Source organism: Ovis aries, chromosome 2 (assembly GCF_016772045.2).
Source record: "Ovis aries strain OAR_USU_Benz2616 breed Rambouillet chromosome 2, ARS-UI_Ramb_v3.0, whole genome shotgun sequence".
Classification (NCBI taxonomy): domain Eukaryota; kingdom Metazoa; phylum Chordata; class Mammalia; order Artiodactyla; family Bovidae; genus Ovis; species Ovis aries.
This window is the reverse complement of record NC_056055.1, coordinates 73,682,885-73,709,570: the sequence shown is the minus strand read 5'-3', so window position 1 is coordinate 73,709,570 and position 26,686 is coordinate 73,682,885. Positions and strand designations below refer to the sequence as shown.

The following is a 26,686-nucleotide window of genomic DNA, read 5'->3' as shown; positions in this document are numbered from 1 at the left end:
ATAGGCTTGTTCAGTATCCAGAGGAAACTACACATAAAAATAACTCTACTGGAAATCTTCTGTCCATTTCTGTAACTGGAAACTTCTACTTGTCTCTGCTTCTGGAAACCACTTTGGAAACTTAAGGAGAAATAATTCCCTCTGTTTCCAGTCTGGAAGAAAGAAAGAGCCAGAGGACCCTCAGTGGGGTCCTGGATCCAGTGTGGTTGTTTTCTAAAGTGCAGTAGTGTGTGCGTGGAGCCATGGGCTGTTGGGGAGAGAGCCCAGATCAGTGGAGGGGCAGTCGCCCGACTTTCCGTTACATGGTGGTGGGTGCTGCCTAGTCATGCTGCAGTCTCCAGAATAAAGTGCTGGTTTATACAAAGACAATTGAAAAGTACAAACAACAAGCTCTGCAGGCCAGAGGATTCTTGTTCAGAGTCTAGAAGTTTCTTGAGGATGTCCTATCAGGTCACCCCAGCTCCTGAGACCACAGGTTCACATCTGGAGAGAAAAGTTCACAAACAGAAAAATCATTCTTCTGACTAGAAAATACACAAACTCTCAAAGTCTGAATGGAGTGAGAAAATTGGAGTAAAAAAAAAAAAGCTCAAAGGCAGCAGGGCTTAAAGCTTTCTTTCCACCCCCTCGACCATTTGCCCTAGTCCAAATCTTTAGTTTCTCTCCCCAGACTGATGGCAAAAAGCTCTCTCCTCTGTTCTCTGAGCTGCAGGCAGCTGAGCAATAGTGGAGCAAAGTTCAAGGGGCTTCCCTATTCAGAGCTTTCATTGTGTCAGATATTTCTGTTTATTCCTGGAGATGCATTTTCCTCCGCTCTGCTCAGCCTGTGCACGTCCTGGGACTGCATCACTGGCCTCTCTTTCCTTTGATTTCCATTCCATTTTTTCCCTCAAGTCTCAGAGAGAGAGGAGATTGCACGGGATAGGAGAGTAAGGTTGGGAGATCTCTTCCTCAGTCACCTACTGGAGAGGCTGCAGGTCCGTTTTATCTCTCTCTTAAAGTCTACAGCTCTGTGGTCTGCCCTTTCCTCCTGTGGTTCTCACCAGGCTTCTGGAATTGCTCCCTTCCCTTTCCCCTTCAGTCTGAGGATACTGAGCCCCCTGAGACTAGCAAGAGCAGGGACCAGTGTCCATCTGTATTCGCTATCATATCCTTTTATAATGAATTGATAAAACATGTAAACTATTTTCCTGAGCCCTGTGAACAGGTCTAGCAAATTAGTTGAACCCAAGGAGGTGGTCATGAGGACCTCAGATTTATAGCTGACTGGCCAGAAGTACAGGTGAACGTGTGACTGGCATCTGAAGTAGAGGGGGAACACTCTTGGGAACTGAGCCCTTAACCTGTGCAATCTCGTGCTATCACCAGTTAGTGTCAGAACTGAGTTACACTGTAGGACACTCACCTTGTGATGCAGAGAATGGCTTGATGTGGGGAAAACTTCCACACATCTGGTGTCAGATATGCTTGAGTTTGATAGTAGTATGAGAGTTAAAGAGGAACGTAGGAGGACAACTCAAATTTTTTCCTACTCAGAATATATATGTATATATATATAAAGGGTTATAAGAAAAAAGAAGAAAAAAATTAGAACCATTGGCATAGGCAAAAGAAAAGGAGACATGTCCATATTGCTATAATAGAATGCCAAAGCTGTTGTTGGTTCTCTGGTGGAAGTTCTTAGAGGAAAGATAAGAGAATCAAGTAAACAAAACAAAACAAAATGAAGCTATTGGACAATTACTATATAGGTATACATAGAAAGCTGGCCTCATATTTTAATATAAGGTATACAGAAATATATAGAGGTATACAGAAGTATACAGAAAGAGGTATACAGAGGTATTTAGAAAGCTGGCCTCTTATATTTTAATCTTAACCCAAACTATGGCAATGAGAGCAGTTTTTTGAGTGCCTCATCTCTAATACTTCATTGTAAGACTCTTAGGTGACTAATGTGCTTAAGTCATTTTCAAAATTCTCCCATGGCCTACCTGACACAGAGTCTTGCAAATAAAAACACAATACATGTTTGAGAGTGAATGCATAAATAACTAGTGTTATACTGGGGATCACAAGATCTTTTGATTTTGTTGTCATTATTTCATCAATTGTCACTTAACATGCCTTAAACTCAATCTCATGATCTCTAAAGTAGAGAAGTCAGGCTGCTTTATTAGGTCTGGAAGCTCTAATAAAGTATGACTTGGATGACTAGAATAACTTTTTTTAAAGGAAGCATAACACATATCTGGTCATAGCAAACACCCACTTCCAACAACACAGGAGAAGACTCTACACATGGACATCACCAGATGGTCAAAACTGAAATCAGATTGATTATATTCTTTGCAGTCAAATATGGACAAGCGCTATACAGTCATCAGAAGAACAAGACCAGGAGCTGACTGTAGCTCAGATCATGAACTCCTTATTGCCAAATTCAGACTTAAATTGAAGAAAGTAGGGAAAAGCACTAGACTGTTCAGGTATGTCATATATCAAACCCGTTATGATTATACAGTGGAAGTGACAGATAGATTCAAGGGATTAGATCTGATAGACAGAGTGCCTGAAGAACTTTGGATGGAGGTTTGTGACATGGTACAGGAGGCAGTGATCAAGACCATCCCCAAGAAAAAGAAATGCAAAATGGCAAAATGATTGTCTGATGAGGACTTACAAATAGCTGTGAAAAGAAGAGATGATAAAGGCAAAGGAGAAAAGGAAAGATATACCCATTTGAATGCAGAGTTCCAAAGAATAGCAAGGAGAGATAAGAAAGCCTTCCTTAGTGATCAATGCAAAGAAATAGAGGAAAACAACGGAATGGAAAAGACTAGAGATCTCTTCAAGAAAATTAGAGATATCAAGGGAACATTTCATGCAAAGATGGGCACAATAAAGGACAGAAATGGTATGGACCTAACAGAAGCATACACTATTAAGAGGAAGTGGCAAGAATACACAGAAGAACTATACAAAAAAGATCTTCATGACCCAGATAATCACAATGGTGTGATCACTCACCTAGAGTCAGACATCCTGGAATGTGAAGTCAAGTAGGCCTTAGGAAGCATCACTAAGGACAAAGCTAGTGGAGGTGATGGAATTCTAGTTGAGCAACTTCAAATCCTAAAAGATGATGTTGTAAAAGTGCTGCACTCAATAGGCCAGCAAATTTGGAAAACTCAGCAGGGGCCATGGGACGGGAAAAGGTCACTTTTCATTCCAGTCCCAAAGAAAGGCGATGCAAAAGGATGCTCAAACTAATGTACAATTACACTCATCTCACACACTACCAAAGTAATGCTCAAAACTCTCCAAGCCAGGCTTCAACAGTACGTGAACCATGAACTTCCAGATGTTCAAACTGGATTTACAAAAGGCAGAGGAACCAGAGATCAAATTGCCAACATGTGTTGGACCATCGAAAAAGGGAGAGAGTTCCAGAAAAACATCTACTTCTGCTTTATCAACTATGCCAAAGCCTTTGACTGTGTGAATCACAACAAACTGTGGAAAATTCTTCATGAGATGGATATACCAGACCACTTAACCTGCCTCCTGAGAAATCTGTATGCAGGTCAAGAAGTCACAGTTACAACTGGACGTGGAACAAGAGAGTGGTTCCAAATCGGAAAGGAGTACATCAACAGTGTATAATGTTACCCTGCTTATTTAACTTACATGCAGAGTACATTATGAGAAATGTGGACTGAATGAAGCACAAGCTGGAATCAAGACTGCCAGGAGAAATATCAATAACCTCAGATATGCAGATGACACCATACTTATGGCAGAAAGCAAAGAAGAACTAAAGTGCCTCTTGATGAAAGTGAAAGAGTGAAAAAGTTGGCTTAAAACTCAACATTCAGAAAACTAAGATCATGGCATCTGATACCATCACTTCATGGCAAATAGATGAGGAATCAATGGAAATAGTGACAGACTTTATTTTGGGGGGCTCCAAAATCACTGCAGATGCTGACTGTAGCCATGAAATTAAAAGATGCTTGCTTCTTGGAAAAAAAGTTATGACCAACCTAGAGAGCATATTGAAAAGCAGAGACATTACTTTGCCAAAAAAGGCCCATATAGTCAAAGCTTTGGTTTTTCCAGTAATCATGTATGGAAGTGAGAGTTGAACCAAAAAGAAAGCTGATAGCTGAAGAATTGATGTTTTGGAACTGTGGTGTTGGAGAAGACTCTTGAGAGTCCTTTGGACAGCAAGGAGGTCCAACCAGTCCATCCTAAAGGAAATCAGTCCTGAATATACACTGGACGGACTGATGCTGAAGCTGAAGCTCCAATACTTTGGCCACCTGAGGCGAAGAACTGACTCATTGGAAAAGACCCTGATGCTGGGAAAGATGGAAGGCAGGAGAAGGTGAAAACAGAGGATGAGATGGTTGGATGGCATCACTGACTCAATGGACATGAATTTGAGGAAGCTCCAGGAGTTGGCAATGGACAGGGAGGCCTGGTGTGCTGCAGTCCATGGGGTTGCAAAAGTGGGACATGACTGAGTGACTGAACTGAACTGAACTGAATTGATATATATCTATGGTATCAGAATTCAGTTCTAGTCGACCAGCCACATCCGATTCTTTGCAATCCCATGGACTGCACGCCAGGCTTCCCTCTTGGTCACCAACACCCAGAGCTTCCTCAAGCTCATGTCCATTAAGTCAGTGATGCCATCAAACCATCTCATCCTCTGTTGTCCCCTTCTCCTCCTGCCTTCCATCTTTCCCAGCATCAGGGTCTTTTCCAATGAGTCAGTTCTTCACCTCAGGTGGCCAAAGTATTGGAGCTTCAGCTTCAGCATCAGTCCGTCCAATGAATATTCAGGACTGATTTCCTTTAGGATGGACTGGTTTGATCTCCTTGCTGTCAAAGGGACTCTTAAGAGTCTTCTCCAACACCACAGTTCAAAAGCATCAATTCTTTGGTGCTCAGCTTTCTTTATGGTCCAACTCTGACATTCATACATGACTACTGGAAAAACCATAGCTTTGACTAGATGGACCTTTGTGGGCAAAGTAATGTCTCTGCTTTTTAACATGATGTCTAGGAATCAGAATCCACTCCTAACATTATATTGGTTGACAGCTTGTTTGCCTGCATAACAACAAGAAGCCAGGGGCCTGAATAGCCCCATAAGTGAGTCAAGTTAGCTGCAAGGAGAACTTCCACAAATGGAAAGGTAGTGTACCACAGAAAAGGATTCAGGAATTCTGGACCAGGAGTTCCATCATTAAGTTATAACATAACCTTGTGCAAGTTACCTTGTCTGTTACATCCCTGCAGTATGTGTCTATTCCTTCTCAGTTGCCTGAGCTACGAATTTGTGAGAGGCAACTAAGACACTGATACATGTCCTTGAAAGGGAGTAAAAGCGTTCCCTCCCAAAAGCTGAAAAGGACCCTATGAAGAGCCCTACATAATGCATCTGACTACTGAGATACAGAGAGATGAGTAGGGGATGGTTAACAGGGCTTAAAAAACTCCTTTCTTCATCTAACAGGCACCCCTGAGGTACTTAAAACAGTGACACATTGGGGAATTTAAAAATGTATTAAAGTACAAACAAAATTCAGGAAACATGAAGAAAATAATATGAGGTTCCATCACACAATGACAATTATTATGGATTTTTTTTATGATTATGAGCAGTTTAATGGGTTTTTTTGGTATTTTAATGTCTTCATTTTGGGGGGAGAAAGCAGGTATGGTGGTTATATTAAAACTTTTTTTTAAATAGAGAACTAATTATATGATGAATATATTCTGACACTTTATCCTTTTTTCTTTTTTATATAGAAAGCATTTTTCCTCAGAAACAGAATGTTAAATGGTAACATATGCTCTATTGTTTCTCTGTTGTATCAGTTAGGATAGACTAGATTATGCTGCAATAACAAACAACTCTTAAATCTCAATATAATAAATAAAGGCTTATTCTTGGTCATGCTCCATGCCCACCGAGGGTCAGCCACACCCTGTTATTTGTTGTTACTCAGAAGCCCAGGCTGATGTAGAAATCACTGCCTTGCATGTTGCAGATGAAAACAGAAAATACAGCAAAGCACAGGCTAGCTGTTATTTATTCTACCCCAAAGTAACACACATCACTTATGCTTACATTTAGTTGATCAAAGCAAGTCATATGACCACACTTATAACCTAATTAATCATAGAGAAGTGCAATCCTATTGTGTACACAAGAGCAAGAGATCTAGAAATGTGTGAAATAACACTAATGACTACCACATTCACCATGGAGAAGGATGGGAAAGGGCCATATCCTTGGCTACATTTAGTTTTATCTGAGGTTTTAATTTTATAATAGTAAGGTTAAGGCCTTGAAGGCCCATCTTGGGTGACTGAGAAGTCTGGATTTTCACAACAACAGGAACAGGTACTACCTTTCCCAGAGTTTTCTAGAAAGTTAGGGGTAGAAACATGGAGTGGAAAACCCAGCCCAGAGCAGCTGTTACTTGAATTACTGAGCCCTTCTGGGCACTCTCACAATAATCAGGCCTCACTTCAGTCACTGGTCAGTGAGGCAAAACCAGCAAGCTCTTCCTTTCTTAGGTGGGAAACAAGAATAATTATTTGAATAAGAGTCTTGCCAGAAGTATGTGTGACACATATCTCAATGTTCACAGTAGCACTATTTACAACAGCCAAACATGGAAACAATCTAAGTGTCCATTAATAGATGAATGGATTAAGAAGATATAGTGTGTGTGAGTGTGTGTATACACACACACAGTGGAATATTAGCCATAAAGAGAATGAAATATTGCCATTTGGTGCAACATGGATGGACCCAGAGAATATTATATTTAATGAAGTAAGTCAAAGAAAGACAAATATCTTATGATATCACTTACATGTGGAATCAAAAAAAAAAAATACAAATGAACTTATTTACAAGACAGACTTACAGACATAGAAGACAAACATGATTACCAAAGGGGCAGGAACGAGGGATAAGTTAAGAGTATGGGATTAAGATACACTACAATATATCAAGATTGCCGGGAGAAATATCAATAACCTCAGATATGCAGATGACACCACCCTTATGGCCGAAAGTGAAGAGGAACTAAAAAGCCTCTTGATGAAAGTGAAAAAGTTGGCTTAAAGCTCAACATTCAGAAAATAAAGATCATGGCATCTGGTCCCATCACTTCATGGGAAATAGATGGGGAAACAGTGGAAACAGTGTCAGACTTTATTTTGGGGGGCTCCAAAATCACTGCAGATGGTGACTGCAGCCATGAAATTAAAAGATGCTTACTCCTTGGAAGGAAAGTTATGACCAACCTAGATAGCATATTGAAAAGCAGAGACATTACTTTGCAACAAAGGTCCATCTAGTCAAGGCTACGGTTTTTCCAGTGGTCATGTATGGATGTGAGAGTTGGACTGTGAAGAAAGCTGAGTGCCGAAGAATTGATGCTTTTGAACTGTGGTGTTGGAGAAGACTCTTGAGAGTCCCTTGGACTGCAAGGAGATCCAACCAGTCCATTCTGAAGGAGATCAACCCTGGGATTTCTTTGGAAGGAATAATGCTAAAGCTCAAACTCCAGTACTTTGGTCACCTCATGTGAAGAGTTGACTCATTGGAAAAGACTCTGATGCTGGGAGGGATTGGGGGCAGGAGGAGAAGGGGACGACAGAGGATGAGATGGCTGGATGGCATCACTGACTCGATGTACGTGAATCTGAGTGAACTCCGGGAGTTGGTGATGGACAGGGAGGCCTGGCGTGCTGTAATTCATGGAGACGCAAAGAGTCGGACACGACTGAGCGACTGAACTGAACTGAACTGAACCATATATAAAATAAACAACAAGAATTTACTGTACAGCACAGGGAACTATATTCAGTGTCTTATAATAACCTATAATGGAGAAATATCAATAACCTCAGATATGCAGATGACACCACCCTTATGGCCGAAAGTGAAGAGGAACTAAAAAGCCTCTTGATGAAAGTGAAAGAGGAGAGTGAAAAAGTTGGCTTAAAGCTCAACATTCAGAAAATAAAGATCATGGCATCTGGTCCCATCACTTCATGGGAAATAGATGGGGAAACAGTGGAAACAGTGTCAGACTTTTTTTGGGGGGCTCCAAAATCACTTCAGATGGTGATTGCAGCCATGAAATTAAAAGACGCTTACTCCTTGGAAGGAAAGTTATGACCAACCTAGATAGCATATTGAAAAGCAGAGACACTACTTTGCCAACAAAGGTCTGTCTAGTCAAGGCTATGGTTTTCCAGTGGTCATGTATGGATGTGAGAGTTGGACTGTGAAGAAAGCTGAGTGCTGAAGAATTGATGCTTTTGAAGTGTGGTGTTGGAGAAGACCCTTGAGAGTCCCTTGGACTGCAAGGAGATCCAACCAGTCCATTCTAAAGGAGATCAGTCCTGGGATTTCTTTGGAAGGACTGATGCTAAAGCTGAAACTCCAGTACTCTGGCCATCTTATGCGAAGAGTTGACTCATTGGAAAAGACTCTGATGCTGGGAGGGATTGGGTGTAGGAGGAGAAGGGGACGACAGAGGATGAGATGGCTAGATGGCATCACTGACTCGATGGACATGAGTTTAAGTGAACTCTGGGAGTTGGTGATGGACAGGGAGGCCTGGCGTGCTGCAATTCATGGGGTCATAAAGAGTTGGACACGACTGAGTGACTGAACTGAACTGAACTGATAATGGAAAAGAATCTGAAAAACTATATATGTATTACTGAATCATTTTGTTGTACAACTTAAACTAGTACAATACTGTAAATCAACTATACTTCAATAAAAATTAAAATTAAAGAAATGAAATTAAATATGTCCAAAGGCATGCTCAGAGCAAGTCCCAAGACTTCATCTTCTGAGATGATAATGAGTAAGAATATGAAGGCCCAGGATTGCTCCTGGAAAGCCAAGAACCTAACACTGTCTCCCAGTGGTGGGTTTTGAGGGTGAGGCAGAGCTAGGGTAGCAGAGACTGTGTGTCAGAGAGTGAGAGGCTGGCTCAGCCTAAGAACTTCCGGTGGGCTCTGTCCTCAGACTTCATGAAACTGACATAGGAGTGGGGGTGACATTGTATCCATTAGCTCAGGAAGAAGTATTTGGTTGGCAGAAAAGTTCGTTCAGGTTTTTCCACATCTTATGAAAAACCCTAAATGAACTTTTTGACCAACCCGTTACATTTACTGTGGAAGGAGGTGCAAAGCCCGGGAGAATCTCTAGGTCAGGAGACAGCAAAATTTTTATGTAAAGGGCCAGATTATAAAAAATTTAGATTTTTATGGGCTATATCGTCTCTTGCAATTACTCAACTCTAACATAAGAAGCAGAGGAATGGATGGGAAATTAGGGGACAGGGACAATATGAAAATGAAAAGCATGATTAAGTTTTTTTTTCATTTTAAAAAATTTATTTATTTATTTATTTTTCATTATTATTTAAATTTTGTTTACATAAACAGGTGGGGATTTGACCCCCCTGGCCATGGTTTGCCTACTCTTTTTTTTAATCAATATACACCAGTGGGTAGGAGAGTGTTAACTGGTTGATTCTCATTAATAGGTGCCTACTAAAGTATGACAAATGTTCTAGAAATCATTATAAGTTTTTCTCTTTTGAATTGGCAAACTCAACTAAAATTAAACAAGATTTTTTAGTAGCAAGCTTTATTTGGTCAAAATCAGTCACTTTCTTTTAAACTGATCATAGAATAAGCTAAAAGAAGTAGAGAAAAACAGCTAATAAAGGAGACAAAACCAAAAACCCAATAGTTTTATTAACAGTAAAATCTCACTTCATTTCATTGACTAAGTAGATATAAAATATGTACACTTAGAATAAGCCAGGAAATAATGCTGTGACCATGCTGTTAAGAGTGGTATAGACTGTGTGTACAATGCAGAGGGAAAAACAAACAGGGCTGAGCTGCAGATAGAGTCTTACAGACTAAGAAAGGGAGTACAGTTCAGTGCATAGGCATGGGCTCTTCCTGGCATACTTGGGTCCATTTTCTGGCCCATGCATTCACTGTCATATGACCATGCACAAGTATCTCCTCATCTCTGAGACTGGAGATGGTGGGAGGAAGTATATACCTCGTAGGGCCACTGTGAAAATTAAATGTACCTCTAGAGTGTTTAGAACAGTGGTCTGGCATTAAAACAATAATAATGCTAACTTATTATTCTATACTAAGGCAGATCCTACAAGAAGTTTGAGTTTCAGTCAGCAAGAAGGAATGAGGAGGGCATTCCAGGCAGAAGACACAACGTGAACAAAGGCGCAAAGGTAGGAATGAGCACGGCTTGGGAACAGGAAAGGGAGAAGGATGGCCTGAAAAGCCATGCAAAAGAGCTCAAATCTAATCGAGAGACAGGAGACTGGCCTGATGATGAAAACAGTGTAGGGGGAATCAGATCTTGCAGTATGTGCTGCTCCACTCAAGGGGACTTCCCAAAGCTATCTATACATAGCTATACATATCTATCTATAGTTCTCATTGGGTGTTGGCAATGAAACAAGATGTTAGATAGGTCAAGTCCAGCTCTTATAATTTGTTCATTTTACTGAGAAGTAAAAATTATTTTTTTAAAAAACTTGTTTGATTTTATCAAGTAATTTCTTGGCTACAAGTTTGGGGTTTTTTTTTTTTACCCCCTCTAGATCTACTGAGATATTCATTACTTCAAAATATACAAAGTGGTAGATTCTGAAGTCACAGATGCCCTTTTGTTACTGAATGGTTGACAGACAGAGAGTTGAGGGAAATACATCTTGCTGAAATAAACAAAAAACCCTAATTAGTCTACATGCAAATCTGGAGTGGCAGCTGCATGGATGAGCAGGTATTAGACAAAGCCCTGGTCATTTGGACAACTACAGTGACCAGCAAATAGATGGCCACATACTTGTATTTTCAAAGGCTCTAGGAAGTCTGACCAACTGACTTACTCCAGGCAAGAATGTCCCCCTCATTTCTTGATGCCTGTGATGGTTTATTTTATGTTAATTTGGCTAGACTGCTATGCCCAGCTATTTGGTGAAATGTTAGTCTAGATGTTGCTCTGAAAGTATTTTGTATAATAGATGTAATTAACATTTACCATCAGCTGACTTTACATAAAGTAGATTACCTTCCATAATATGGGTGGGCTTCATTCAATCAGTTGAAGACCTTAACAGCAATCAGAGAAGGAGGAATTCTGCCTCAAGCTTGTAATATAAAAAATCCTACCTGAGTTCCCAACCTGGCAGCCCTACAGATTTCATACTTTTCAGGCTAAGAATCTGCCTGTAATGTAGGAGTCATGGGTTTGATCTCTGGGTTGGACAGATTCCCTGGAGAAAGTAATGGCAACTCATTCCAGTATTCTTGCCTGGGAAATCCCATGGACAGAGGAGCCTGGCAGGCTACTGTCCATGGGATCGCAGAAGAGTTGGATGTAACTTAGTGACTAAACAACAAGTGGTTCTGTGTTTCTGTTCTTCCAGAGAAGCATGAAGTGCCCCTCATCCCCAGCAACACATTCCAAATTTTCTTGGCTGTCCAAACACTTGGCCCCAGATCTGTTCTCTTTCTATCCTTCAGATCAGTATTTCCATGTTCTGTTCCCTCTTCTTCCCAGGGGATATTATTCCAAATGTTAAATCAGTTCTCAATAAAGAGTTAATAACTGATGAGCAACTTTTTAGGGAAGAACTTTAAAAAAAGCACCTACTGAAAATCTAACACATTTGTATCTGCTTTGACAAAACCATAATACATTATACTAAATAAAAATAATTTTTCCTTTAATACTTCGCTAGTGATCAACCAAGTTCTATATTTTATGCAGCTCTAAACATGATTAGAAATACTTCAATCAATCTGAAAATAACTTTGAATGCAATCAAAACATGTACTAATAGACCATAAAATAATGTCATGTACATATGTACGTGATAAAGGTGAACAGAAATATAGATAAACACAGTTTTTTTTTAAATGAAAAACAGCCCCTCCACATTTGTTATTAAATGGCCAAGGCCCTCAACTCTTCCCACCTGCACCCAAGGCAGACATTATTCATCCATCTATCACCACAGTTTGCATCTAGAAACAGTCTCCCAAACTATCCTCATCTCTGCTCCAGGCATTCCCTGCACCTGACATGAGGCTTGTTTGCCCTCCTGGATTTGATCTAACTTTCTCAATTTACAGATGACAAAACTGAAGCACAGAGAAGAGGCAGATCTTACCTAAGATTATGTAGCTAGATCACAGAAAAATTTAAATCTAAATTGTCTTGAATTTTAATTGTGACCTCTTTAAATAGATAATTCAGGTATAAAATCAAGAGAATAATGTAATGAACATCTGTATACCCACTGCTCAGTTCAGGAGGTTAAATTTGATGTTTATCATTTCCATGCTATTTTTGTACTTCTTTCGTACTTTGTACATATGACTGTTTCCCATATACACTACTTAAGGTTGTTTGCATGTTTCTGAACTTTCTGTCATTGGTAATATGCTATCTATGTCTTTCTGCATCTATCTTTCCTCCCAAAATTATATTGTTCAGCTTTATTCATCTCAAAAATACATCTAGTTTTGGTGCTTTCATTTTAATTATTGTCTAGTCTTCTTATTCATCTTTTCTCTTTTTGATTCATATTTGATTATTTCTAATTTGTCACTGTTATAGGTAATAGTACCAGGTACATTCCTATCTGTATCTTCTATGATATATATCTAACTGGTCCTGACCTCTTACTACTTTCAGGTAAGTGTCAAGGAGGAGTGAGGGAGGAAGAGGAGAAGCATCACTTTCACCTCCCTGACTCTTCCTCCAGGTTAAAAGGCAGAGAGTGTGGGTAAATAATATGTGGAGGGGCAGTGGGTCGGGCAGGGGATGGAGAAAATGAATCCCATTTCTTTAATTTGACTTTTGATCAAGACAGTTACTTTATTTTGAATTTCAGACAACTATTAAAAGAGAGTGTGAGATTCCTCTGTTTATAAAGGAGCTCTACTGGTTAAAAATGACTGTTATAAATCACTTTATAACTGCAATATTCAGACCATGTGGCAGGTCACAGGAGAGACATTTAGGTTGGCAGCAAGCCGTTGAGTAATCAATTCCTCAAACAGGTGTTTCTGCCTTCATTACTCAGATTCTAAACTCTTCCCTTACAATATTATGTTTCTAGGAAAAGACTTGAAAACTGATCGACAGGCTCAATTAACCTACAGGCATGTTTTGTTTAGTTTGTTTGCTATTTGAAATACTTTCGACTAGCATTTAATAATTAAGATATTTTATATAAAAATCTGGATTTCCATCTTCTCTGGCAATGTAAGGCTACTGCTAAACTGACAGGGAAGAGGGAGGGAAAGATGGCGGAGGAATAGGACGGGAAGACCACTTTCTCCCTCACAAATTCCTCAAAAGAACATTTCAACGCTGAGAAAACTTCACAAAACAAATTCTGTAGGCTGGCAGAGGACATCAGGCAACCAGAAAAGCAGACCTTTGTCTTCAAAAACAGGTAGGATAAAATATAAAAGACGAAAAAGGAGACAAAGGAGGTGGGGAGGGAGCTCCGTCCCGGGAAGGGAAGCCCGTCCCGGGAAGGGAATTTTAAGAAGAGAGGTTTCCAAACACCAGGAAACACTCTCCCTGCCGAGTCTGTGGCGAGCCTTGGAAACACAGAGGCAACATAACAGGAAGGAAAAATAGATAAATAATTAAACCCAACAGATTACAAGCCCAACAGTAACTCCCCCAGCGGAAAAGCAGCACAGACGCCTGCATCCGCCATTGGGAAGTGGGGGCAGGGCAGGGACGCGCGGGAGGCGCGGGCTGCAGAGCTTTGCAAGAATCGGGCAGGAACGCCCCACGCGCAACCAGAACGACCTAACTTGGGCTAGCAAACCAGACTGTGGGATAGCTACCACGCGAAAAGCTCGAACATTAAGACCCCGCCAGGTCTGAGAACAGAACAAAGGACGGAACGGAAAAAGCCGGCTGCAGACCATCCCCCGCCGGGGACAGGCAGCCAGAGCCGTAAGGTCTGGAAAGGGGCAATTGCAGACCCGAAGAGACTTTACTTACCTAACTGCAAGCAGGCTCCTTTGCTAAGACTTCTGGGGGTGCTGGACAGTCACAGTCTGCCTCACGGGGTGCGCCAGCGGTCCACCCAGAGAGCTGAGCAGCAGCGGCAGAAAAGGTGACAAGCCGCGGCGACCGCGCTCGCCAAACTCCTGAGCTACTCGGACCTGGGAAGGGCACAAAGTGCAGTTCCAGCCGAATCTGTGCCTCTGAGGGCTGCCTGAGCGCCGAACCTGAGCGGCTTGGACCGGGGAAGTGCACGCAGCCTAGGGCCGGCCCCAGACGGTTCCCGGCTGAGCATCGTAGAGCCGGAGCGGTTTGTGCGCCGCGAGAAAGGACAGGTCAAGCGGAGCAGAGATACTGTGTGCACACGACAGTGCTATTTATTTGCAGCATCCCCCCTCCCCACAGCGCGACTGAACTAGTGATCCTAAAAAACCAGCAAACAGAAGAAGTTAATCAGAGGGAACCACCTTGGAAGTGATCCCACACGGCCCATAACACCAGAAAGGGCCAGATATATTTTTTTAATATTTTTAAAAGCATTCTTTTTTTTTTTTGCTTTTTTTTAAAACTTTTTTTTAAATTGTTAAGTCTTCTATTTCTCCTCTAATTTTTATTTCTATAACCTATTATTACTATTTTTTTTAAAGACCTTTTTTTTTTTTTTTTTTTTAAGGAAAACACCATATATAGTCTTTGGATGGTTGTTGATGGTTTTTTGTTTTTTTTTTTTTTTTGATTGTTTCTCTGTTTCTTTGTTTGTTTTTTAATAATTCTTTTTCTTTCTTTTTTTTTCTTTCTTCCTTTTTCCTTCTGCTTCTCTTTAATATTGTATCTTTGAAAATCCAACCTCTACTCTAGATTTTTAATCTTTGCTCTTAGGTGTTTATTGCCAATTTTGCACATTTAAAAACCCAAACTTCACTACCCCAGTTTACCTGAGAGCGAGATTACTGGCTTGACCACTCTCTCCTCCTCTGGACTCTCCTTTTTCTCCACCAGGTGGCCTCTGTCTCTTTTCCCCCCCATCTCTCCTCTATCCAACTCTGTGAATCTCTGTGTGTTCCAGACGGTAGAGAACACCTAAGGAACTGGTTACTGGCAGGATTTGTCTCTCTCCTACTCATTCCTCTCTCTGATCCTCCTGGTCACCTCTGTCCACTTCCTCCCTCCCCTCTTCCCCGTATAACTCTGTAAATACCCCTGAGCGGTCCAGACTATAGAGCGCACATAAGGAAGTGACTACTGGCTAGTTTGCTCTCTTCTCTTTTGATCTCACCGCATCTCATTCCAGTTACCTGTAACTACCTCCTCCATCTTCTCTTCTCCTTATAACCCAGTGAACCTCTCTGAGTGTCCCTCAATGTGGAGAAACTTTTCATCTTTAACCTAGATGTTTTATCATCGGTGCTGTATAGATGGAGAAGTCCAGTGGCTACTGTAAAAATAAAACTGAAAACCAGAAGCAGGAGGCTTAAATCCAAAGCCTGAAAACATTAGAGAACTCTTGAACTCAGGGAACATTAAGCAATAGGAGCCCATCTAATGCCTTCATACCTACACCGAAACCAAGCTCCACCCAAGGGCCAACAAGTTCCAAAACAAGACATACCACGCAAATTCTCCAGCAACACAGAAACACACCCCTGAGCTTCAATATACAGGCAGCTCAAAATTATCCCAAAACCTTTGATGTCTTTTAACCCATTACGGGTTACTCCACTGCACTCCAGAGAGAAGAAACCCAGCTCCACCCACCAAAACTCCAACACAAGCCTCCCTAACCAGGAAACCTTGACAAGCCACTGATAGAACCCCACCCAAAGTGAGGAAGCTCCATAATAAAGAGAACTCCACAAATTACCAGAATATAAAAAGGCCACCCCAAACGCAGCAATATAACCAAGATGAAGAGACAGAGGAATACACAGCAGGTAAAGGAACAGGAGAGTTGCCCACCAAACCAAAGAGGAAGATGTAGGGAATCTACCGGAGAAGGAATTCCGAATATTGATAGTGAAAATGATCCAAAATCTTGAAATCAAAATGGAATCACAGATAAATAGGCTAGAGACAAAGATTGAGAAGATGCAAGAAAGGTTTAACAAGGACCTAGAAGAAATAAAAAGAGTCAAAATATAATGAATAACGCAATAAATGAGATCAGAAACACTCTGGAGGCAACAAATAGTAGAATAACGGAGGCAGAAGATAGGATTAGTGAAATAGAAGATAGAATGGTAGAAATAAATGAATCAGAGAGGAAACAAGAAAAACGAATTAAAAGAAATGAGGACAATCTCAGAGACCTCCAGGACGATATGAAACGCTCCAACATTCGAATTATAGGAGTCCCAGAAGAAGAAGACAGAAAGAAAGATCATGAGAAAATCCTTGAGGAGATAATAGTTGAAAACTTCCCTAAAATGGGGAAGGAAATAATCACCCAAGTCCAAGAAACACAGAGAGTTCCAAATAGGATTAACCCAAGGCGAAACACCCCAAGACACATATTAATCAAATTAACAAAGATCAAACACAAAGAACAAATATTAAAAGCAGCAAGGGAAAAACAACAAATAACACACAAGGGGATTCCCATAAGGATAACAGCTGATCTTTCAATAGAAACTCTTCAGGCCAGGAGGGAATGGCGAGACATACTTAAAGTGATGAAAGACAATAACCTACAGCCCAGATTACTGTACCCAGCAAGGATCTCATTCAAATACAAAGGAGAATTCAAAAGCTTTACAGACAAGCAAAAGCTGAGAGAATTCAGCACCACCAAACCAGCTCTCCAACAAATTATAAAGGATATTCTCTAGAAAGGAAACACGAAAAGGGTATATAAACCCAAACCCAAAACAACAAAGTAAATGGTAACGGGATCATACTTATCAATAATCACCTTAAACGTAAATGGGTTGAACGTCCCAACCAAAAGACAAAGACTGACCGAATGGATACAAAAACAAGACCCCTCTATATGCTGCTTACAAGAGACCCACCTCAAAACAAGGGACACATACAGACTGAAAGTGAAGGGCTGGAAAAAGATATACCACGCAAATAGAGACCAAAAGAAAGCAGGAGTGGCAATACTCATATCCGATAAAATAGACTTTAAAACAAAGGCTGTGAAAAGAGACAAAGAAGGCCACTACATAATGATCAAAGGAACAATCCAAGAAGAAGATATAACAATTATAAATATATATGCACCCAATATAGGAGCACCGCAATATGTAAGACAAATGCTAACAAGTATGAAAGGGGAAATCAACAATAACACAATAATAGTGGGAGACTTTAATACCCCACTCACACCTATGGACAGATCAACTAAACAGAAAATTAACAAAGAAACACAAACTTTAAACGATACATTAGATCAGTTAGATCTAATTGATATCTACAGGACATTTCACCCCAAAACAATGAATTTCACCTTTTTTTCAAGTGCTCATGGAACCTTCTCCAGGATAGATCACATCCTGGGCCATAAATCTAAACTTGATAAATTTTAAAAAATCGAAATCATTCCAAGCATCTTTTCTGACCATAATGCATTAAGATTAGATCTCAATTACAGGAGAAAAACTATTAAAAATTCCAACATATGGAGGTTGAACAACACACTTCTGAATAACCAACAAATCACAGAAGAAATCAAAAAAGAAATCAAAACATGCATAGAAACTAATGAAAATGAAAACACAACAACCCAAACCCTGTGGGACACTATAAAAGCAGTGCTAAGAGGAAAGTTCATAGCAATACAGGCATACCTCAAGAAACAAGAAAAAAGTCAAATAAACAACCTAACTCTACAACTAAAGCAACTAGAAAAGGAAGAGTTGGAGAACCCCAGAGTGAGTAGAAGGAAAGAAATCTTAAAAATTAGGGCAGAAATAAATGCAAAAGAAACAAAAGAGACCATAGCAAAAATCAACAAAGCCAAAAGCTGGTTCTTTGAAAGGATAAATAAAATTGACAAACCATTAGCCAGACTCATCAAGAAGCAAAGAGAGAAAAATCAAATCAATAAAATTAGAAATGAAAATGGAGAGATCACAACAGACAACACAGAAATACAAAGGATCATAAGAGACTACTATCAGCAGTTGTATGCCAATAAAATGGACAACGTGGAAGAAATGGACAAATTCTTAGAAAGTACAATTTTCCAAAACTGAACCAGGAAGAAATAGAAAATCTTAACAGACCCATCACAAGCACGGAAATTGAAACTGTAATCAGAAATCTTTCAGCAAACAAAAGCCCAGGTCCAGATGGCTTCACAGCTGAATTCTACCAAAAATTTCGAGAAGAGCTAACACCTATCCTCCTCAAACTCTTCCAGAAAATTGCAGAGGAAGGTAAACTTCCAAACTCATTCTATGAGGCCACCATCACCCTAATACCAAAACCTGACAAAGATGTCACAAAAAAAGAAAACTACAGGCCAATATCACTGATGAACATAGATGCAAAAATCCTCAACAAAATTCTAGCAATCAGAATCCAACAACACATTAAAAAGATCATACACCATGACCAAGTGGGCTTTATCCCAGGGATGCAAGGATTCTTCAATATCCGCAAATCAATCAATGTAATTCACCACATTAACAAATTGAAAAATAAAAACCATATGATTATCTCAATAGATGCAGAGAAGGCCTTTGACAAAATTCAACATCCATTTATGATAAAAACTCTACAGAAAGCAGGAATAGAAGGAACATACCTCAACATAATAAAAGCTATATATGACAAACCCACAGCAAACATTATCCTCAATGGTGAAAAATTGAAAGCATTTCCCTAAAGTCAGGAACAAGACAAGGGTGTCCACTTTCACCGCTACTATTCAACATAGTTCTGGAAGTTTTGGCCACAGCAATCAGAGCAGAAAAAGAAATAAAAGGAATCCAAATTGGAAAAGAAGAAGTAAAACTATCACTGTTTGCAGATGACATGATCCTCTACATGGAAAACCCTAAAGACTCCACCAGAAAATTACTAGAGCTCATCAATGAATATAGTAAAGTTGCAGGATATAAAATCAACACACAGAAATCCCTTGCATTCCTATACACGAATAATGAGAAAATAGAAAAGAAATTAAGGAAACAATTCCATTTACCATTGCAACGAAAAGAATAAAATACTTAGGAATATATCTACCTAAAGAAACTAAAGACCTATATATAGAAAACTATAAAACACTGATGAAAGAAATCAAAGAGGACACTAATAGATGGAGAAATATACCATGTTCATGGATCGGAAGAATCAATATAGTGAAAATGAGTATACTACCCAAAGCAATTTACAAATTCAATGCAATCCCTGTCAAGCTACCAGCCACATTTTTCACAGAACTAGAACAAATAATTTCAAGATTTGTATGGAAATACAAAAACCTCGAATAGCCAAAGCAATCTTGAGAAAGAAGAATGGAACTGGAGGAATCAACTTGCCTGACTTCAGGCTCTACTACAAAGCCACAGTCATCAAGACAGTATGGTACTGGCACAAAGACAGACATATAGATCAATGGAACAAAATAGAAAGCCCAGAAATAAATCCACACACATATGGACACCTTATCTTTGACAAAGGAGGCAAGAATATACAATGGAGTAAAGACAATCTCTTTAACTAGTGGTGCTGGGAAAACTGGTCAACCACTTGTAAAAGAATGAAACTAGATCACTTTCTAACACCGTACACAAAAATAAACTCAAAATGGATTAAAGATCTAAATGTAAGATCAGAAACTATAAAACTCCTAGAGGAGAACATAGGCAAAACACTCTCAGACATAAATCACAGCAGGATCCTCTATGATCCACCTCCCAGAATTCTGGAAATAAAAGCAAAAATAAACAAATGGGATCTAATTAAAATTAAAAGCTTCTGCACAACAAAGGAAACTATAAGCAAGGTGAAAAGACAGCCTTCTGAATGGGAGAAAATAATAGCAAATGAAGCAACTGACAAACAACTAATCTCAAAAATATACAAGCAACTTATGCAGCTCAATTCCAGAAAAATAAACGACCCAATCAAAAAATGGGCCAAAGAACTAAATAGACATTTCTCCAAAGAAGACATACGGATGGCTAACAAACACATGAAAAGATGCTCAACATCACTCATTATTAGAGAAATGCAAATCAAAACCACAATGAGGTACCACTTCACACCAGTCAGAATGGCTGCGATCCAAAAATCTGCAAGCAATAAATGCTGGAGAGGGTGTGGAGAAAGGGAACCCTCCTACACTGTTGGTGGGAATGCAAACTAGTACAGCCACTATGGAGAACAGTGTGGAGATTCCTTAAAAAATTGCAAATAGAACTACCTTATGACCCAGCAATCCCACTTCTGGGCATACACACTGAGGAAACCAGAATTGAAAGAGACACATGTACCCCAATGTTCATCGCAGCACTGTTTATAATAGCCAGGACATGGAAACAACCTAGATGTCCATCAGCAGATGAATGGATAAGAAAGCAGTGGTACATATACACAATGGAGTATTACTCAGCCGTTAAAAAGAATTCATTTGAATCAGTTCTGATGAGATGGATGAAACTGGAGCCGATTATACAGAGTGAAGTAAGCCAGAAAGAAAAACACCAATACAGTATACTAACACATATATATGGAATTTAGGAAGATGGCAATGACGACCCTGTATGCAAGACAGGGAAAGAGACACAGATGTGTATAACGGACTTTTGGACTCAGAGGGAGAGGGAGAGGGTGGGATGATTTGGGAGAATGATATTCTAACATGTATACTATCATGTGAATTGAATCGCCAGTCTATGTCTGACGCAGGATGCAGCATGCTTGGGGCTGGTGCATGGGGATTACCCAGAGAGATGTTATGGGGAGGGAGGTGGGAGGGGGGTTCATGTTTGGGAACGCATGTAAGAATTAAAGATTTTAAAATTTAAAAAAAAAAAATTGCAAATAGAACTACCTTATGACCCAGCAATCCCACTTCTGGGCATACACACTGAGGAAACCAGAATTGAAAGAGACACATGTACCCCAATGTTCATCGCAGCACTGTTTATAATAGCCAGGACATGGAAACAACCTAGATGTCCATCAGCAGATGAATGGATAAGAAAGCAGTGGTACATATACACAATGGAGTATTACTCAGCCGTTAAAAAGAATTCATTTGAATCAGTTCTGATGAGATGGATGAAACTGGAGCCAATTATACAGAGTGAAGTAAGCCAGAAAGAAAAACACCAATACAGTATACTAACACATATATATGGAATTTAGGAAGATGGCAATGACGACCCTGTATGCAAGACAGGAATAAAGACACAGATGTGTATAACGGACTTTTGGACTCAGAGGGAGAGGGAGAGGGTGGGATGATTTGGGAGAATGGGAATTCTAACATGTATACTATCATGTAAGAACTGAATCGCCAGTCCATGTCTGACGTAAGGTGCAGCATGCTTGGGGCTGGTGCATGGGGATGACCCAGAGAGATGTTGTGGGGAGGGAGGTGGGAGGGGGGGTCATGTTTGGGAACGCATGTAAGAATTAAAGATTTTAAAATTAAAAAAATAAATAAATAAATAAAAATAAACTGACAGGGAAAATGCTCTCCAATTTGTCAAAATCCCTCCCCTCCCCCACTCCCTATTTGGTTAGGGACAGTTTTTACTCATTTCATCACTGGCCCAATAGGCATCTAAGTTTATTACTTCTGTGCTCAAGTTTTTCACTATTTCTTCCTTGTGCTGAGCAGCTGAAGGAATCACTTATTCAAACATTTTGACCTCATGAAATTCAGCAAATATTGGGCCTCTTTCATGGGAACTCACCTGGAGGCCAAGGAGATCAATTTATAGGAATACAGGATTTTTGTTTCCCAAGAAACAAATGTTTGTATCAGAACTTGCAGAGTTGATCTGAAAGTTGTCTCATGATTCAGAAAAGCTCAGGCAATGGGATGTCAAGCACAGCCGGCTTAGGCTGCATTTCTTCTCTGGCACTGGTTCCAGGAATGAGTCTACAGTGAAAGGATGTATTTTCAAGAATCTCTTTCAGGGAAGTGGTGGAGACAGGGAGGGTGCAGGAGCCTCTTATCATTTCATTCTTTTAAGTCATACTTTGTGCTTATGAACTGCCATGTGTGATAGATTAGCCAAATGCTAATTAGACCCTGGTATTTGAAGGTTTTATAGGGTTATTTTCATAATCAGTGTCCCTGCAATCTGGGGAATATATTCAAAAGAATTCAAAAATAAACAGTTCTTAATATTCTGAGCAGCTGATAATACATAGTTATTTAGAAATGTCTATGAATTGCCTCTCATTATTTTGGTGAACTCATAAAGTCATGTGTGACACCATGTCATCCCTAGATTTCGGGCAAAGGAAGCTTTCCCAAGAGAGCTAGAAATACCCATTTTACAATGTGACCTAGAGCCATGGATCTCCAACAGACCACTTCCCCAGTGTCTATGCTTTTCATCTGATGAAGCTGAATGGTTTCAGAAACCCTGCTTCTCCTGACCTCTAGATCACTTCCTCCCTCTTCCACAAATTCCAGCTCCAAGCCTTTCAATCTCATGAAGAGACTTCTACATCTCCAGAAATACCCTAACCCACAACCCACAGTGTACTTAACGACTATTGCAAAAATCCCAGCTGCTGATTGTGTCACAGTAGACTATCTTCTTTCTGCTGTTAAATTTAACCATGTTTCTAATTTGAGCCCAGATCTCCCGTGCATTATTTTCTAGGAGTGCTTAGGAATATAAACAGACTAAAGGCCTTATAGTTGTTCTGTGGCTATTCAACTGACACCATCTTTATTTTCCAAGAAAGGTATGGAACAGTGCAGGATTGCAAGAGAAACTAAATGCCACTTAGCAGGAAGATTCTGCCCAGGCTATTTGCCCTTCGTGCAACAAAGCAGAGGTTTTATTTCTTAATTTAATCTGGGAGAGAAAAGAAGGTGAAACAGAAAAGAAAAATCATGATTACTCACAGCTCTGTCCACTTCTCTCCTTACCATGGTGGCAGATCTTTTTCTTGCATCTGAAAAAGAAAAATTCCAGGGGTGGGTTAAGGAAACTGTTCTGTTTATAGGCGAAATAATGTCAGAACGAAAAGTAAATCCAAATAAATCCACATAGAGAAGCATAAATTTCCACCGTGGTTTGAGACCTCAGGCTGGATACAAACTAAAACCATACCCTTAGGAGAAATTTGTGAAGAAAGAAGGCCTCTGCTTACTTCCCATTCCCTTGTCTGCCCAGGCCCCCAGGTCCTCAGAGGCTGAGGGACTGCTAATTTGGGTATTTGGCCCCGGAGATACCTCTGAAGTTCTCTCTCCCTGTTTTACTTTAGTCTTGAATACCACTTCCTTCCTGTTTTCCCTACACAGAGCAGAAGGTCTAATCAATAAATCTGCACTAAGGTGTAATTGACTGATACTGGTTCAAAGTAACATTGGGAGCAGAAACACAAGTTCACAAGATGGGTTGCTGCTCATCGTTGTTTCCCTGGCTTTGTATCTTTATCAAGCCCTGATCTCACACATTCTCTCTTATTCTGATTTTCTTACAGGGTTCAATACCCATGTGCTGCAGTTGCTTGGGTTCCTGAACTCAGTCCATCCCTAACCTGCTTTTGTTCTGCATATCAGCTTCTTAGTAACTCCTTTGTATCCATCTTGACCTTGGCCCAGATTTAGAGGGCTTCTATCCAGCATTGCAGTCTCCTCCAAGAGCATTTGTATTTGAAAGGGGTCAGTGGCTAAACTATAGGAATTGCCCTTGAATGTTGGAGATTCAGTGAAGGACTCTAATGCCTGAGGTCAGTGCTGTCATTTTCTGTGGTTCTCATGCAAACATTAGTCAATATATTTGGCCTTTGGTTTAAATCTCTGCAAAACTCTGGCTCAGTCTTTTAGGGCAAAATGTGGTGCACAGGCTAGTACTGGTGGGCGACTTAATTACTAACAGTCGATAATGAGACAGGCATAGAAATAAAGTGCAAACATTAGACATCTCTTCTAATATGTTAGGTTTTTTATGATCATATTTATTGAAATATCATATGTTTATTAAATCCAATAGAAATTAGAAATACTTCTCTATCCCATACAGTAGCTACTAGCCCCATGTGACTGTTGAACACTTACAATATGTGAGCACTTAAAATATGACCCAGGACTTGAATTTTTGTTTAATTTAAATAACCACATATGGCCATATTGTATAGAGCAGGTTAGCATACATATCTGCATATCAGAGATTCAAAGTCTAAAATTTTATTGAACAATTTTGTTGTATATGCCAGGTGATGTTTTAGACACTGGACATATACTGATGAAAAAGAGAAACCATAATCCCTGAATTCATGTGTACTTGTGTACTCCCTTCTAAGAGAGCAGATCCCAAAGCACAAGAGTTACAGAGGAGGGCTATTACGTAGCAATGGTGATTTCACTTTAGTTTATTAAAAAATAAATCACTTGAAAATGTATTCACTTAACTCTTATTAGTAACAAATCTCTCCCAGTCTAGTTGGTGCCTGAGACTCACACCCAGCTTGGTGCTACTTACACTTGAAATTGGGATAAGGGATGAGGGGAAATTTTCTTTTCTCCATTCTATCTTTAAGAGATGTGGCTCTACTTCATTTTCTCAGAGAGTAAGGATGAAAAATCCGCTGCTCATTTATGAGGTGCCTAATGGGTTCCCAGGCTCCAAGCCTGGAACCTTGGTTATAAAATGCTTCTGAGGGGCACACATGAGGGTAGTACTAGAGGAATGCAGGACTTTCCTGGTGGTTCACTGGTTAAGAATCTGCCTGCCAGTGCAAGGGACATGTTTCTGACCCCTGGCCCAGGAAGATTCCACATGCTGCAGAGCAACTAAGCCTGCACACCACAACTGTTGAGACTCGCATGCTCTAGAGCCACAGCAAATGTCACCACAGTGAGAAGCCCGTGCACTGCAACTAGAGGAGCCCCTGCTTGTCACAACTAGAGAAAGCCCAAGCAGCAGCGAAAACCCAGGGCAGCCAAAAAAAGAAGACAGAAGATAAGGTTCTGATGAGCTGCATCTGTCATGACACACTGCAGACACCTAGTCTACTTGGTTACCATGAATAAAACTCACTTACTTTCTCCAGAATACAACTTCTGGCAGAGTCATTTTCTTAGGGCTACCATTGTGGCTATGAACATGAGAGCAATGATGAAGTCACAGATTTGCAGAAGTGATTCTGTTTACCCCAAGATTTTTTGGGCAAGACCCTGAAATTCCTCTACTTCCACTCTTTTTCCCTATCCCATTTTTTCTCCTTTCCTCCCTCCATTATTCCCTTCTTCCTTCCTCCCCAAATCCCCTTTCTTTTGACAACAGTTCATGGATCTTGGATTCTACAGTAGAGGGTTTGTGGTTACTATCCAAGCTAATGCACACATAGGTCAATGGACAAATAGATGATGATAATATTTCATGGCAGAGGAGAATATAGACGTTAGATTGTAAATGTAGGATAACAATCACTGAAAAGCCCCCCAGTCCTCAAACAGTGACCACTTCAAATTCTTAGTGAATTATTCCTAGATGCTGTTTCCTTTTCTATAGGCTGTGTATAGATCTTGAGAGGAGCCTCACTGGGTGCTGTGTAGGAAAGGACCTGTTTAGGAAAGCATCAGATGGGCTTGCAGGTATTCTGGCCTGGATTCAAACACCACAGGCATGCTCTGTCTCACTGTCACAGTGGAATGGGAATAGGTTGGTGAGCCTGTGATGGACTGAGGAGGGAGCTGCTAAAAGATCTCCTGACTGAAAGCACCAGTCAGGTGCTTTCCCTACACCAGATGGCCTTACACTTCTTTCCTTTCCTTCCTCAACCAGAAGATTCAGGTTCCTGTAGGGAAGAGGATGGCTAAGCCCAGCTCAGACCCAGAATGGGCAAAGGAGGAATGAGAACTAAAGCAGTCCTCATGAAGGATCCTGCCATCCTCCCACCAGTGAACGCTGACTGCACAACCATCGGCATTGCCCAAATAACACTGATCTCATGAGGCTGATGACACTTCTTGGCTCAGAGAACAAAGCAAACCATTTCAGCTACAGAATGAAACACTCATTTAAAAATATTCAGTTTTTTAATTTTTACTTTTATCAATATTTTTATTCAAAAAAATACTGCATCTTACTGGAGACCAGAGGCATTTTCTCCTGGGAAATAATCATCAGGACAAGCTCCAAGAAACTCATGAGCCCTGAGTGGACACAGTGTGAAGCTACAGGTCAGTGGGGCCAAGCAAGGCCTCACACTGCAAACACCCAGTCTATTTGTTTACCATGAATAAAACTCACTTACCTTCCCCAGAATACAACTTCTGGCAGAGTCGTTTTCTTAGGGCTACCATTGTGGCTATGAACATGAGAGCAATGATGAAGGAGGGAATGAAAACATGAAGCAGTGAAGATGGAGGGATCTTGGGGTCTTCCATAGGAC

The 26,686-nt window shown here is 40.3% G+C and overlaps 1 protein-coding gene and 1 long non-coding RNA gene across 5 annotated transcripts in view; one reads left to right on the top strand and one right to left on the bottom strand.

Moving 5' to 3' along the window:
- Positions 1 to 26,559, top strand: part of LOC105608034 (uncharacterized) — an 87,347-nt gene extending 60,788 nt beyond the window's left edge. For all 3 annotated transcript variants that reach the window (XR_009599239.1, XR_009599240.1, XR_009599241.1), the window contains one exon: positions 1 to 26,559. This exon is cut by the window's left edge. This is a non-coding gene — a long non-coding RNA (uncharacterized LOC105608034).
- PDCD1LG2 (programmed cell death 1 ligand 2) overlaps positions 1 to 26,686 on the bottom strand; it is a 93,723-nt gene that overhangs the window by 833 nt on the left and 66,204 nt on the right. For both annotated transcript variants that reach the window (XM_060409433.1, XM_012124822.4), the window contains 3 exons: positions 26,549 to 26,686; positions 23,190 to 23,239; positions 1 to 483 (listed from right to left, as the gene is read on the bottom strand). The exon at positions 1 to 483 is cut by the window's left edge and continues 833 nt beyond it. In XM_060409433.1, coding sequence (XP_060265416.1) covers positions 478 to 483; positions 23,190 to 23,239; positions 26,549 to 26,686 — 194 coding nt within the window. In that variant the 3' untranslated portion in view covers positions 1 to 477. The remainder of the gene's footprint in view (positions 484 to 23,189; positions 23,240 to 26,548) is intronic.